Source organism: Triturus cristatus, chromosome 1_1 (genome assembly GCF_964204655.1).
Source record: "Triturus cristatus chromosome 1_1, aTriCri1.1, whole genome shotgun sequence".
Classification (NCBI taxonomy): Eukaryota; Metazoa; Chordata; class Amphibia; order Caudata; family Salamandridae; genus Triturus; species Triturus cristatus.
Window position 1 is genome coordinate 73,451,845 of NC_140579.1, and position 16,322 is coordinate 73,468,166.

Consider the following 16,322-nt stretch of genomic DNA (forward strand, 5'->3'; position numbering starts at 1 on the left):
GAGCACAGATAGGGCCAGAGGACAGTGTTGCATCCCTCGGACAGGTGTGCGTTAGTTGAGCACAGATAGGGCTAGAGGATAGTGTTGCATACCTAGGACAGGTTTGTGTTAGTTGAGCACAGAGAGGGCCAGAGGACAGTGTTGTATCCCTCGGACAGGTTTGCGTTAGTTGAGCACAGATAGGGCCAGAGGACAGTGTTGTATCCCTCGGACAGGTTTGCGTTAGTTGAGCACAGATCGGGCCAGAGGACAGTGCTGCATCCCCAGGACAGGTTTGCGTTAGTTGAGCACTGATAAGCCAGATGACAGTGTTGCATACCTAGGACACGTGTGCGTTAGTTGAACACAGATAGGGCCATAGGATAGCGTTGCATACCTCGGACAGGTTTGCATTAGTTGAGCACAGATAGGGCCAGAGGACAATGTTGCATCACTCTGACAGGTTTGCGTTAGTTGAGCACAGGGAGGGCAGAGGTTACTGTTGCATTCCTAGGACAGGTTTGCGTTAGTTAAGCACAGATAGGGGCAGATGACAGTGTTGCATCCCTAGGACAGGTTTGGGTCAGTTGAGCACAGATAGGGCCAGAGGACAGTGTTGTATCCCTCGGACAGGCTTGCGTTAGTTGAGCACAGGGAGGGCAGATGACAGTGTTGCATCCCCAGGACAGGTATGCGTTAGTTGAGCACAGATGGGGCCAGAGGATAGTGTTGCATCCCTCGGACAGGTTTACATTAGTTGAGTACAGATAGGGCCAGATGATTGTTGCATCCCTAGGACAGGTTTGAGTCAGTTGAGCACTGATAAGCCAGATGACAGTGTTGCATACCTAGGACAGGTGTGCGTTAGTTGAACACAGATAGGGCCAGAGGATAGCGTTGCATACCTTGGACAGGTTTGCATTAGTTGAGCACAGATAGGGCCAGAGGACAATGTTGCATCACTCGGACAGGTTTGCGTTAGTTGAGCACAGATAGGGCCAGAGGACAGTGTTGCATCCCTCAGACAGCTTTGCGTTAGTTGCGCACAGATAGGACAGAGGACAGTGTTGCATCCCTCGGACAGGTTTGCATTAGTTGAGCACAGATAGGGCCAGATGACAGTGTTGCATACCTAGGACAGGTTTGTGTTCGTTGAGCACAGGGAGGGAAGATGACCGTGTTGTATCCCTAGGCCAGGTTTGCGTTAGTTGAGCACAAATAGGGACAGATGACAGTGTGCATACCTAGGACACTTTTGCGTTAGTTGTGCAGATAGGGCCAGATGACAGTGTTGCATCCCTCGGACAGCTTTACTTTAGTCTAGCACAGATAGGGCCAGAGGACAGTGTTGCATCCCTCGGACAGGTTTGCGTTAGTTAAACACAGATAGGGACAGATGACAGTGTTGCATCCCTAGGACAGGTTTGCGTTAGTTGAGCACAGATAGGGCCAGAGGACAGTGTTGTATCCCTCGGACAGGTTTGCGTTAGTTGAGCACAGATAGGGCCAGAGGATAGCGTTGCATCCCCAGGACAGTTTTGCGTTAGTTGAGCACAGATAGGGCCAGAGGACAGTGCTGCATCCCCAGGACAGGTTTGCGTTAATTGAGCACAGATAGGGCCAGAGGATAGTGTTGCATCCCCAGGACAGGTTTGCGTTAATTGAGCACAGATAGGGCCAGAGGATAGTGTTGCATCCCCAGGACAGGTTTGCGTTAGATGAGCACAGATAGGGCCAGATGACAGTGTTGCATACCTAGGACAGGTTTGTGTTAGTTGAGCACAGGGAGGGAACATGACCGTGTTGCATCCCTAGGACAGGTTTGCGTTAGTTGAGCACAGATAGGGCCAGAGGACAGTGTTGCATCCCTCAGACAGCTTTGCGTTAGTTGAGCACAAATAGGGACAGATGACAGTGTGCATACCTAGGACAGTGTTGCGTTAGTTGTGCACAGACAGGGCCAGAGGACAGTGTTGCATCCCTCGGACAGGTGTGCGTTAGTTGAGCACAGATAGGGCTAGAGGATAGTGTTGCATACCTAGGACAGGTTTGTGTTAGTTGAGCACAGAGAGGGCCAGAGGACAGTGCTGCATCCCCAGGACAGGTTTGCGTTAGTTGAGCACTGATAAGCCAGATGACAGTGTTGCATACCTAGGACACGTGTGCGTTAGTTGAACACAGATAGGGCCATAGGATAGCGTTGCATACCTCGGACAGGTGTGCGTTAGTTGAGCACAGATAGGGCTAGAGGATAGTGTTGCATACCTAGGACAGGTTTGTGTTAGTTGAGCACAAATAGGGACAGATGACAGTGTGCATACCTAGGACACTTTTGCGTTAGTTGTGCAGATGGGGCCAGATGACAGTGTTGCATCCCTCGGACAGCTTTACTTTAGTCTAGCACAGATAGGGCCAGAGGACAGTGTTGCATCCCTCAGACAGGTTTGCGTTAGTTGAGCACAGATAGGGCCAGAGGACAGTGCTGCATCCCCAGGACAGGTTTGCGTTAGTTGAGCACTGATAAGCCAGATGACAGTGTTGCATACCTAGGACACGTGTGCGTTAGTTGAACACAGATAGGGCCATAGGATAGCGTTGCATACCTCGGACAGGTTTGCATTAGTTGAGCACAGATGGGGCCAGAGGACAATGTTGCATCCCTCGGACAGGTTTGCGTTAGTTGAGCACAGATAGGGCCAGAGGACAGTGTTGCATCCCCAGGACAGGTTTGCGTTAGTTGAGCACAGGGAGGGCAGAGGTTACTGCTGCATCCCTAGGACAGATTTGCGTTAGTTGTACACAGATAGGGCCAGATGACTGTTGCATTCCTAGGACAGGTTTGCGTTAGTTCAGCACAGATAGGTCCAGAGGATAGTGTTACATACCTAGGACTGGTTTGCGTTAGTTGAGCACAGATAGGGGCAGATAACAGTGTTGCATCTCTAGGGCAGGTGGTTGTTGTTGGACGAGGTGGGTCTAGATAGTAATGCTGTGTTTTGAGGCTGAGATATCCAGGACCTTTCGCCACATGTGTATCCGTGTGCATGACGCCGTCCTACAGCTGATGTGAACTGGGTATCAGGTGGGTCTGGGGCTCTGGTACCGTGCTTTAACGCTTGGTGAAGAATAGCTCCTTGTTTCAAATCGGAGCAAACTATGGGTACCTTATCTCTCATGAGTCCTGCTCTGCCACGACGCTCTGGCACCGTCAGTCCCACAACTCTCCAACAACATAAATTGTAGATTCAGAAGTAACAGCGGGTATTTAAAATGATGCTCCTAAATTCAACAAGGTTCTCTAAAGTAACTTGTCTGCATTCCAAGACCCATTACCATGATGGGACACATGTCTCTATTTACTAACAAAAGTCTTTCAAAAGCAAAACTGTAGTTATGGTTGAATTGCAAGTACACAGTAAAAGCATTCCATTCGCACTACTGGGTTTCACCCTGTTTAATGAATTGCATTAAAATTGGAAAGATATCCATGAAGATAATTTCTATCCTGTATAGTTTTGTGAAGATTGTTCAATACAGAAAAGTACACTTTTAGGGCCCCCAATCTTTGTGTTCAATTTCAATTTGCTATGTGGGAATTTTACTGAATGCTAAGTCGGGAAATGCTGTGAAAAGGTGTACCGAATTTGGCATGTGGAGTAAAGGGACAGCTTTTTGTCTGATTTCTATAATTTCATGTATATCTGTCCAGACGTTGCTACAGTGGTCACAGCAGAATGCAGATTTTTAGGTTTTGCCTGCACAGTGCTTGCCAAGTCTCTTATAAGTAAAAAAAAACAAGAATTTGTAATGGAATAGGTCTTGCATTTGCAAGAGTTTTAACTATTGGCATTGTAAATGACAGTGGGCCAGATTTACGACCGTTTTTGCATGCGCAAACGGGTTTGCTAACCCGTTTGCGCATGCAAAATCTGCACGGCCCATGTACAAAACCTATTTAGCGAGTTGCAATTTATTTGCGACTCGCTAAATAGGGTTTGCGACTCACTATTAGGGAGGGGTGTTCCCTTCCTAATAGCGAGCGCAAGCCCATGTATGAATGTTTTGCGACCGCAATTGCGGTCGCAAAACACTCGCAAATTACCACCCTCTTCAAGAGGGTGGTAATGCACTAGTAAAGGGAAAGGGGACCCCAGGCGACCACTTCCCCTTTGCAAATGCAAATGCAAATACCTGCCCTTAAAAAATTCAACAAACGTTTCATTTTTTTCGTTTTAAAATGCAACCCATTGTCCTTTAAGGAAAACAGGCTGCATTAAAAAAACTGCTTTATTTATAAGCAGTCACACACATGGTGGTCTGCTGAGCCCAACAGGCCACCATACATGGGAGGGCCTGCCATTCCCAATGTGGTCGTAAATTGCGAGAGGCTCATTAATATTCATGAGCCTCTCAATTTGTGACCCCATTGGGAATCGCAAACAGTGGGAAACGCACTGTTGTACATCCAAAATAGCGCCTCGCAAATTGCGAGTCGCAAAAAACTTGCAATTTACGATACTCTATTTTGCGTGTCATACATCTGGCTCATTTTGTTTTATTTATGTGTTTTGAAAACTGCAAGTGGTACGAAAACACGCACTTTGTACTTCTAGTTGTTGCTTACGAGAAGCAAGGCTGGTAGTATAAGAGGTGCAGTTACTGCCAGCCTTGCTTCTCGTAAGCAAAGAATATAAGTATAAAGTGCGTATTTTGGTGCCACTTGCAGTTTTCAAAACACATAAATAAAAGACATTGTCATTTACAATGCCAATGGCTAAAACTCGAGACCTATTGCATTCTGCAGCACACAAAGAAAGTGGAAAACACCTTTCATGATTGCTTTTGTTTCTGTGCAGGAAGGTGTCCCATCCTGTACAAAAACAATTTACCCCTACAACGCAGACTCCCTTGCATCATGACGCAAGGGGTCTGTGTTGGCGTAGGAAGCCAATTCTGCGCCAGCGCAGGGGAAAAGGACAGGAATGTGCCGTATCTTGTTGTTGCTGATATGCCCCCATATCTTCTACCACAATGTTTGACAGCTCAAGCTATTAAACAAGATCCAATCAGATATCTTGGGATATATGTATCCAGCCATTATCAACAGTTATACAAACTTAATTATATAAGAATGAAAGATAAAATCAAACTTTTGGATCAATTGCTTTTACTCTCTTTATCATTAATTGGCAGAGTTTCTTTAATTAAAATGTCTATACTTCCGTTGCTTATATTTCTTTTTAGCAATGTCCCTATAAAAGTAAACATGTCCTTTTTTAAAGAAATGGAAACATTGATAAGAGAATTTTTTTGGGGAAAGAAAACAGCTAGGGTGAAGTTGACTGTAGTGCAATTAGCAACCATACAAGGGGGTTTAGCTTTGCCTCATCTAAAAACATATTATGAGGCCGCATTTATAGATATAGTGGCAGGCTTGATAGGATCTAAATGTAATCGAGATAGCTTCTTTCTGGACAAAATGTTACAAGAAATTCATTTTCAAAGTAGAGTGTTTTTAAAAACCTCCAAACTTCCCAAAAAAACCTAGATAGAAGACTTTAAAGGAATATTCTTTCAGACTTCAGTCCTTTTTTTTTTTAAAAAAACGGGCTTCTCGGGTCTGCAATATTTGAGATTAAGAGAATGTACTAGACTTGGTCTCCAATTTCGAGAAAGTCATTTAAAAAATTGGGAAGATTGTGGGCTACAGGAGCTAAGACATTTCGGCATTCAGAATAGGATGATCACCTGGGAAGAGGTAATGGCAAGGGTAGAAAACGCTAGGAAACCTGCCTTTTTAGAATATTTGCAAATTGTTCATTTAAACAAAAAAAGATATTAATGGCATTTTTGATGTTCCCAATGATCTTGTGGTGGCACTCTATGGGGCCAAAGTAAAAGGTGTAGGGAACTGGTACCGACTGCTACATCGCCAGGGACAAGTACCTCTGATAGAGGCCCATTTGGCTAAAATAGGTCGTGAGACACAATGTACCTTATCTCGTAAGGATTGGGAAGCCATATCCCATCTAGGAAGCAAATCCTTGCACGCCGCCAATTTTAAAAGGATGTCCTTTTTATCACGATGGCTCTATATGACCCTGGCAGCTTTGCAAAAAAGGTATCCGGAAGTTGAAAACAAATGCTTCCGCTGTCAGGCCAATGGAGCAGGTGGGTGGAACCACATTTTCTATACTTGCCCACGGTTAGAGCCCTTCTGGGTAGCTATATTTGCCAACATAGGGAAGAGAGTTCAGCCCGAGGCCGAGGCCGTCTTGTTTGGACTATATAAGGGTAGAAGAACTTTAATGAAGGCAGAAGAAGTTTTCTTATTTATCTTGTACTGTAGCCCGATCCTTAATTCTGCAGAATTGGAAATCTAGTGATCTTCCTTCTCATTTAAAATGGTTTAGTAAAATGAAAAGGACACGGAATTTTGAAGAAGCTTATGCCAGACGGGTGGGAGCTATAACATTTTTTGTAAAGAATTGGAAGTTTTTTGACTCGAAAAACTGAAGGAGGGAAATTAACACTCGATATGGATGATATGACCTATGTGATTATCGTGGTAAGGTAGGCCAGCACTTACTGTTGTTTTATTTTAGAAGCACTAGCACTTTTCTCTGTTGTCGCACTTTAGATGCATTAGCACTTTTTTTATTGCACTTTATTACAGGTTTTTGCACATTGTCATTTTGATGGAATCATTGTTGATGTCACTAGCTGCTATAGTCACATTCTTTTTTTTTTTAAATGTTGTCATGAAATATAGAAATTAATGGATTAATGGTTTTAAGAATAATTTTTTATGTATATCATGTACTCCACGCTCTGCTCAATAAAAAAAAAAAAGAGAGGGATAGAAGTTTTATCTAGTGGCTGTTTCCACTCATGCTGAAGTAGCGCAGAAGATTAAGATCCTGCTGCAAAGAACATGTCCTTGTGTGTTCAGAGGTTTCCGGGCAACTATAAAAATGTAAAGGTAACTTTGGCGATTAAAGTTCCTGCGGGAAAGAGATGGAAGTTTTATCTAGTGGCTGTTTCCACTCATGCTAAAGTAGCACAGAGGATTAAGAGGCCTGCTGCAAAGAACATGTCCTTGTGTGTTCAAACATTTTCAGGCGACAGTAAAAATGTAAAGGGAACTTTGGCGATTAATGTTCCTGCTGGAGAGAGATGGGAGTTTAATTTAGTGGCTGTTCCAGTGATACTAACGTAGCGCAGAGGATTAAGATGCGTGCTTTCTGAAAAGAACATGTTCTTGTGTGTTCAGAGGTTTTCAGGCAACAATAAAAATGTAATGGTAACTTTGGCAATTAAGGTTCCTGCTGGAGAGAGACAGAGTTTTATCTAGTGGCTGTTCCGACTCATGTTAAAGTGACGCAGAGGATTAAGAGCCCTGCTGCAGAGAACATGTCCTTGTGTGTCCAGAGGTTTTCAGGCAACAATAAAAATGTAAAGGTAACCTTGGCTATTAATGTTTCCGTGGGAGAGAGATAGGAAGTTTTATCTTGTGGCTGTTTCAACTCATGCTAAAGTAGCACAGAGGATTTAGATGCCTGCCGCAAAGAACATGTCCTTGTGTGGTCTGAGGTTTTCAGGCAACAATAAAAATGTAAAGTTAACTTTGGAAATTAATGTTCCTGAAGGAGACGGATCGGAGTTGTATCCAATGGCTGTTTCCACTTATGCAGAGGATTAAGATTCCTGCTGCAAAGAACATTTCCTTGTGAGTTCAGAGGTTTTCAGGCGACAATAAAAATGTAAATGTAACTTTGGCGATTAAGGTTCCTGCGGGAGTGAGAAGGAAGTTGTAGCTTGTGGCTGTATCCTTGAAGGAGTATGTGGGGATGTGTGCGGTCTACAGCGGAACTAGATTTCACTTTACTAAAAAGTGTTGGAAGAGTTTTTCTGGTAATTGGGAGGGGGCGTTTGTGAGGCAAACGGTGGGTGAGTCCAGAGTCTTTTTGCGGGGGGTAGAAATTGGTGTATTTATTGTACTTTATGGGGAGCAGTAAATTTCGTAGATTTAAAAAAAAAAAGTTGCTAGATCATTGCAATGAGGGACTGTGTCTTCTGGGAAATTGCCGCCAATCGATGTGGTTAGGGATTTAACAATTTGGAAACACAAACAGTAAACGTAAGAGTTAACAACAGGCCGGTAGTTTTGTTGTTTTCAATCGATATTTTACTATTATAAACATGTTAGATTGGTCCATGGGGCCATGCATATTACATTTACCCTTATTGCCCTTTCAATAGTTTGTAGACAAGCATTATTAATCTAATTACAATTGGCACACTACCCACATGCATCCCACCAACACACCTTATAACAACACACCACACCATGCCACTGCCCCATGTCACTGAACTAGACACCAAGTTTGCAGTAAGGAGCACAGCAGCCACACTGCTCTACAACATACCTAAACACTTACAAGCTCCTAAAGGCGAGACCTGTTGGCTATGCCAATGCTTGTTTAATTCTGCAGAGACTTTATCATATGTTACATTGTCTGCTCTTGTTTTAAAAATGTACAAGGAAAAGAGATTCATGGTTTCACGTGAGGCTTCTGGTTGTCATGGAAACAGGTGAGAAGGTCATTGTGAAGAAGGTCCGTTGCAATGTTGGTGTTTGAAGCTCCTTTGGAATGTTGGGGTTTGAACTGTGGATGACAGTCGAGGGGGAGGGAGAGGCTCACACCAGCCTCAGCTCCGTTCCTTCCCAGAGACTGAAGATCGGGAAGAGCCTCTGTGTGAAGGGCGCCCGCGGGAAGGAGTAGAGAAGCTCCATGGAGTCAGCATTGTACAGGGACAGCCGCCCCCCCTCGTAGTCCAGATACACCCCCAGCTTCAGGGGCTTCGCACGAGGGGACAGAGGAGTCTCAGGGGAGTTGAGAGCCGAGTACTGACCCTTACACCCCCTCACAGCCCAGACTCCCCCCTCCGGTGACCATGTGAACCCTCCCTTCCTGTTCACAGACTCTGCTGCGACCCCCACACGCCGCTGCCACCCGTCCTGCAGCAGCTGCACCTCCCAGTAATGTCTGCCGGAGGTGAACCCCTCGCTCCCCAGCACACAGGGGCAGAGGGTGAATCTCTTGGGGGTGTCCGGCAGGGTCTGTGCGGTGTCCGTCCGTCTCACACGTCTCCCCCCCTCAGACAGGAGGAGCTCAGGATAAGCTGTGTCAGGATCCAGAGTCACCATCACTGCAGAGAAGAGATTCACAATTAGAGATTTAATGACACAAAGAAAGGCTGTAATTACTGCTTCTGTTTTACATATGATTACTTTACACCACACCTAGAAGGAGCATGCTGTGCTTGAGAGTGCGGCACTAGACTGCTCACTACACTAAAGAGCACGGCACTAGACCGCTCACTACACTAAAGCATGCGGCACTAGACTGCTCACTACACTAAAGCGCGCGGCACTAGACTGCTCACTACACTAAAGCATGCGGCACTAGACTGCTCACTACACTAAAGCGCGGATTCATCCAGAGCACACACTACACCGAACAGCACACTGGACATTCTACTACACACTACACGCAGCATACTACATTGCTCTACCACACATGACGCACACTACAATAGCAGAGAGTAACAGTAACTTGATTAGATGGTACGGAGTGATAGCTACTCCAAGGTTACTGTACTAATCAGTACTCTCGAATAGATAATACAGAGTAACAGAGCTACAAGAAGGTATACAGTACCAGTCAGTACAGTACATTAGATGGCACAGAGTGACAGAACCACTATAAGGAAACAGTACTAGTCAGTACACTAGTGAGAGAGCTACGAGCTGCATAGTATACAGTACTGTACACTGCATTAGATGGCACAGAGTGACAGAGCTCCTCCAAGGTATACAGTACTAGTCAGTACACTGCATTAGATGGAACAGAGTGAGAGAGCTACTCTAAGTCATACTGTACTAGTCTGTACTCTATAATAGATAGTACAGAGTAACAGAGCTGCAACAAGGAAAACAGAACTAGTCAGTACACTGCATGAGACGGCACAGAGTAACAGAGGTACTAAAAGTGTACTGTACTAGTCAATACACTGAATTAGATGGTAGGGAGTGAAAGAGCTACTCCAAGGTGTACAGTACTAGTCAGTACACTGCATTACGTGTCACAGAGTGACAGAGGTACTGGAACGTATAGTGTACTAGTCAGTACACAGCATTAGATGGTACAGAGTGACAGAGCTACTTGAAGGTATACCGTATTAGTCAGTACACTGCATTGGATGGTGTTGAGTAGAAGAACTACTAAAAGGTATACAGTAGTAGTCAGTACACTGCATTAGATGGTACTGAGTGACAGAGCTACTCGAAGGTATACTGTACTAGTCAGTACACTGCCTTAGATAGGACACAGTAGCAGAGCTACTATAAGGAATATTGTACTAGTCAGTAGACTGCATTAGATAGTACATTGTAGGATAGCTACTTCAAGCTATACTGTATTAGTCAGTACTCTACATTAGATAGTACAGAGTAAGAGAGCTACTAGAATGTATAATGTACTAGTCAGTACACTGCATTAGATGGCACAGAGTGACAGAGCTACTCCAAGGGATACAGTACTACCCAAATCACTGCATTAGATGGCACAGCTACTCCAAGTATTCAGTACTAGTCAGTACACTACATTAGATAGTCCATAGTGCAGAGCAAGATAGTTACTAGAAGGTATACTGTAGTAGTCCCCACACTGTATTAGATGGAACAGTGCGACGGAGCTACCAGAAGGTGTACTGAACTGGTCAGTACACTGAATTGTGTGTTACAAAGAAACAGAGCCACTCCAAGGCATACTGCACTAGTTAGTACACTGCAGTAGATGGAACAAAGTAACAACGCTACTCCAAGGTATACTGTACTGCTCAGTATACTGCAATAAATAGTACACAGTAACAAAGTTAGTCTAAGGCATACTGTACCGGTCAGTACCCTACATTAGATGGTACACAGAACCAGAGCTACTTTAAGTTATACAGTACTAGTTAGTACACTGCATTAGATGGCACAGAATGACAGAACTACTCCAAGATATATGCATTAGTTAGTACACTGCATTGGCTGGTGCAGAGTAGGAGAGCTACTAGAAGGTATAAAGTACTAGTAAGGTACACTACATTAGTTTGTACAGAGTGACAGAGCTCCGTTCAGTTGAAGAGCCCGGTTTTAAGTGTCCTCCTTGAAGCTGTTCAGGTTGGGGGCACATCTGATGTCGATCGGGAGCTCGTTCAAGGTCTTGGCCACGATGTAGGAGAATGCTCTTCTACGTCTTCTGGCTCTGTGGATGCGCATGGTTTTGGCGAGGTCGGCAGATAGGAGGTTTCTCTCGGGTACGTGGAAGGAAATTCTCTTGTTGAGGTATTGGGGTCCGATGTTGTGGAGGCATTTGTAGGCGTGGGTGAGTATCTTGAAAGTAACTCTCTTCTCAACGGGGAGCCAATAGGGGTTCCGCAGGTGTTAGGTGATGTGTTCATGTCGAGGGATACAGAGGACGAGTCTGGCTGTGGTGTTCTGTATGGTCTGGGGCTTGCGGAGCAGAGACTTGTTGATCCCGGCATAGAGGGTGTTTCCGTAGTCCAGTCTGCTGGTTATGAGTGCGTGGGTGACGGCCTTTCTTGATTAAGGGGGGATCCATTTGAAGGTTTTTCGGAGGATGCAGAGGGTGTTGAAGCAGCAGGAGGCGACGGCGCGGACCTGACGGTTCATGGAGAGGGAGGAGTCAAGTATGATGCCGAAGTTTTGGGCGTGTTCCGTGGGAGTGGGAGGGCTGCCGAGGGTGGTGGGCCACCAGGTGTTGTCCCATGCAGAGGGGGAGGGTCCGAGGACATCTGTCTTCTCCGAGTTGAGCTTTAGGCAGCTGCTGCTCATCCAGGATACGACGTCCTTCATTCCTTCCTGGAAGTTGAGTCTTGTGGTGAAGGGGTCCTTGGTGAGGGAGTGGATGAGCTGGGTTTCGTTGGCGTAGGATACTATGTTGAGTCCGTGCTGTCTGACTATGGCGGCGAGGGGGGCCATGTAGATGTTGAAGAGCGTGGGGCTGAGCGATGATCCTTGGGGTACTCCGCAGTTTATTTCCATGGGTTTGGAGAGGAAGGGTGGCAGTCTGATTCTTTGGGTTCTGTCGGTGAGGAACGAGCAGGTCCAGTCGAGGGCGGTTCCTTGTATGCCAGCGCCATGGAGTCTGGTGGTGAGTGTGAGGTGGGAGACGGTGTCGAACGCTGCTGAGAGGTGGAGTAGGATCAGGGCTGCGGTGTGTCCTTGGTCGAGGAGTGTCGCCTGTGGTGGCGAGTAGCACGGTCTCGGTGCTGTGGAATCCGGACTGAGAGGGGTTGAGGATGGAGTTTTCTCCGATGAATCTCGTTAGTTGTGCATTGACGGTCTTCCTGTGACTTTGGCCGCGAAGGGGAGGAGGGAGATGGGTTGGTAGTTCTTGAGGTCCGTGAGGTCTGCTGAGGGCTTTTTGAGCAGGGGTCTGACTTCTGCACATTTCCAGTCATCGGGGAAGATGCCGGTCTTGAAGGTGGCATTGATGGTGCGTCGTAGTTCTGGAGCGATGGTGGTGGCGGCTCTGTGGTAGATGTGTGGTGCGCAGGAGTCCGGGGGGGGCCCTGAGTGGATGTCTTTCATGGTCGAAGTGGTGTCTTCGGTGGTGACTGGGGTCCAGGAGGAGATGGTGGGCTGGCTGGCGTCGCTGGTCAGTACTCTATATTAGATACTACAGAGGAGGGTGTGGATGTCATCTGTGGCGGTGAGTAGAGCGGTCTCGGTGATGATTGGGAGGGGTCAAAGATGGAGAATTCTCCAATGAATCTCGTTAGTTGTGCATTGACGGTCTTCTTGTTTTATACTAGAAGGTATAAAGTAAGGGCTGCTTGCTTCCTGCAAAGACGATGCAATGCAGGATCGGACCGCCGAAGTTTTATTGGAACGAAGGAGGCAAGATGAAGTGTGAGTGAGGCCACCACTCACCTCTCTCCTCTCTCGCTGGATATTTCTCTGTGCCGTGAAACCGGATTATGTGCTGGGGCTATTGTCTGACCGGAGATCTCTATGGGCCTATTCCGGCAGAACAACAAGGCGGGCACTGGACACGCTCGTGCTGGGGAAGAACTGGCACCTGTTTTGGCTGCTGGGAGGCTCTAACGCGGATGCTGCTGACAGCCTGGATACAGCAACGCTCCACTGGTTGGAACGCAGACCGCAGAGTTAGCGGTGATGGCTGCTCGCGGAAAAGGGGAACCACGGACGGCGGCCCCTGCTACCACCTCCATACAATCACGCTGTAAACGGACAGATGCCAAATTGGAGGGCAGGAAGTGAGACCCTCGTGCTGGTACGGAGGACAAACAGGAATAGCAGTAAAAGGAAAAAATAGAGCCTCCCGTAAAGACAATTACCCGACGCTTACAGGCGTCCGGAGAGGTAGGGAGGTCGCAATCTTCCATCTCGAACATGTTTCTACTCCTAGACATGAGCATAAAGGAAAAGGCTGGCCAGGAAAGACAGAAAAATCAAGGAAATGGTGATGGTAATGGGGAAGTGTGTAACTTTGTGAACAGCCCTACCCATACTGCAAAACCTAGTATACAAGAGGCGGAAAATGAGAATCCCCTAGCTAAAAGTGCGACCCCTTGGCTGGCAAACTGTGATAATACTATTCTGGAGTGTTACAGCAAACAAATGATGGACTGAATGCTGACAATGCAAACATTCTCCCGCTGTCAAAAGATCTGGGTTAAATCCATCGTTCTTTTGCCCACTACGCCACCCCAGTTTGGACCCAGCCATATGCAAATCAGTCTTGACCCTGTGCCTCATGGGAACAGTCCAGACTGAACCGCCAGGCCAGGTCCTCCCTGGATCGGAAACAAGCATCCTGGGATCGGTTTCAGGGTATGTCACCCTTCTTCAGCCAGGCTAGCTTGAATCCATTGGCACAGTGAGCAAGGGAACCACGTCTGGGCATACCCATCCCACTTAGGGCGAAAAGTGTTACAGCAAACGAATGATGGACGGAATGCTGACAATGCAAACATTCTCCCCCAATCAAAAGATCTGGGTTAAATCCATCGTTCTTTTGCCCAGTATGCCACCCCAGTTTGGACCCAGCCATATGCAAATCAGACTTGACCCTGTGCCCCTTTGGGACAGTCCAGACCGAACTGCCAGGCCAGGTCCTCCCTGGACTAGAAACAAGCATCCTGGGACCGGTTTCAGGGTATGTCACCCTTCTTCAGCCAGACTAGCTTGAATCCAGTGGCTCAGTGAGCAAGGTACCCATGTCTGGGCATACCCATCCCACTTAGGGCGAAAAGTACAGAGTGACAGTGCTATTAGAAGGTATACTGTACTAATCAGTGCACCACATTAGATGGTGCAGAGTAATAGAACTACTAGAAGATTTAAAGTACTAGTCAGGACACTGCATTAGATGGTACAGAGTGAAAAAGCCACTCCAAGGTATACAGTACTAGTCAGTACACTGTATTAGATGGTGTAGGGTGATAGAGCTATTCTAAGGTATACTGTACTAGACGGTACACTGCCCTTAATGGCACAGAGTAACAGAGCTACTCCAAGGTATACAGTAGTAGTCAGTACACTGTATTAGATGGTACAGAGTGACAGAGCTACTAGAAGGTATACTGTACTAGTGAGTACACTGTATTAGATGGTACGGAGTGACAGAGCTACTCCAAGGTACACAGTACTACTCAGTACCCTGCATTAGATGGAACGGAGTGGCAGAGCTACTAGATAGTATACTGTACTAGTCCGTACACTGTATTAGTTGGAATAGAGTGACCGCACTAGTAAAAAAGTATACTATACTAGTCAGTACACTGAATTAGATGGTTCAGAGTAACTGACAGCTACTCTAAGGTATACTGCAGCTGTCAGTACACTGTTTTAGAGGGTACAGAATGACAGAGCTATTAGAGTGTGTACTGTACAAGTCAGTTCACTGCATTAGATGGAACAGAGTGACAGAGCTGCTTGGAGGTATACTGTCCTAATCAGTACTCGGCATTAGATGGTACGGAGTTTCAGAGCTACTTGAAGGTCTACTGTACTAGTCAGTACACTATATTAGATGGTACAGAGTGGTAGAGCTACCCCAAGGTATAATGTACTAGTCAGTACACTGCACTGTACAGTGTAAATTAGCTACTACAATGTATACAGTACTAGTGAGCACACAGTATCAGATGGTACAGAATGACAGAGCTACTAGAAGGATTACTGTACTAGTTTAGAGACCCAGGTAGACACCATCCTTTAGGGATGCTTCGATTGGTTGGCATTAGTAGAATTAGTGAGTGTAGATACAGCTATTATTCCAGGTGTAAGTCCGCAGCAGGTAAACTCATGCACAGATACCACTCTGCACATCTTGCTGTGTCTTTTAGATTCCCACAGACTTTGCAGACACTGCCTTTAGCTTTACCTGTCTACAGATGCCACCTCCCAATTCCTACTAGACCTCAGCCAGGATTTAGGGGTCACAGTTAAGGTTCTGATCAGAAGTGCTGTGGACGAAAGACATTTGGTTGTGACGTGAAGGCCGGAAAGCCGAGGTCCATCTCTTGGGAAGTCCAATCTCACGTCCATGTTCCCAGGGCCTCTGTCTAGCCTTAGGAATGTCTGAGTGGGAATAAACATTTCTACCTCAGGTCAGTGCAGCTGGAGAGAGGATCATTTTAATCTGATTAACTTCCAGCAGGGGCCGACCCCACGCCAGAGCTAAGCTCTAGTGAAGTCAAGACAACAGGGTTGTGTGGAAGGGTTTTCACTTTTCCCAATACATTTATTTTAAAATCCCAGTAATTAGGGAAATAAACCACCGCACATCATTTGTGGGTTAGCAAGTTACAGTGGGAACAAAGCAAGATTACAATGTAGGTGTCCAATTATTTACAGACATATTCGAGACCCAATTATCTTGTGGAAACACTATAGGGGCTGAGCCAGAATATCTTACTGAACTCCACTGCCCTATCAGAAGCCACAGCCCAAAGATTCCTAATTACAGTTCTGTGTAAACACCAATTGGACTAAAAGGAAAATGCTACTTACCAGTATGCATCTGTTCTTGGCATGAAGAGCAGCAGAATATCATACTTTTGCATAGATCGCCGTCTGGTGTTGGGCTCGGATGATTGCAGTTTGTTGTTGTCTTGGAAGAAGTCTTTGTAGTCACGAGATAGGTGACTCCTCCGTTGAACGATAGTGCGCAGGGACATTGACTCCATCCTCAGATTGTTTTTCGCCATGATGGGAAATGATGGAGTATGTAAGAAAC

General features: G+C 46.1%; 1 protein-coding gene across 1 annotated transcript in view; it reads right to left on the bottom strand.

The window, feature by feature from the left end:
* Positions 1–5,129: 5,129 nt before the first annotated feature.
* Positions 5,130–16,322, bottom strand: part of LOC146869472 (E3 ubiquitin-protein ligase TRIM39-like) — an 86,267-nt gene continuing 75,074 nt past the window's right edge. The window contains exon 6 of the mRNA XM_085599860.1: positions 5,130–9,192. Coding sequence (XP_085455986.1) covers positions 8,681–9,192 — 512 coding nt within the window. The 3' untranslated portion in view covers positions 5,130–8,680. The remainder of the gene's footprint in view (positions 9,193–16,322) is intronic.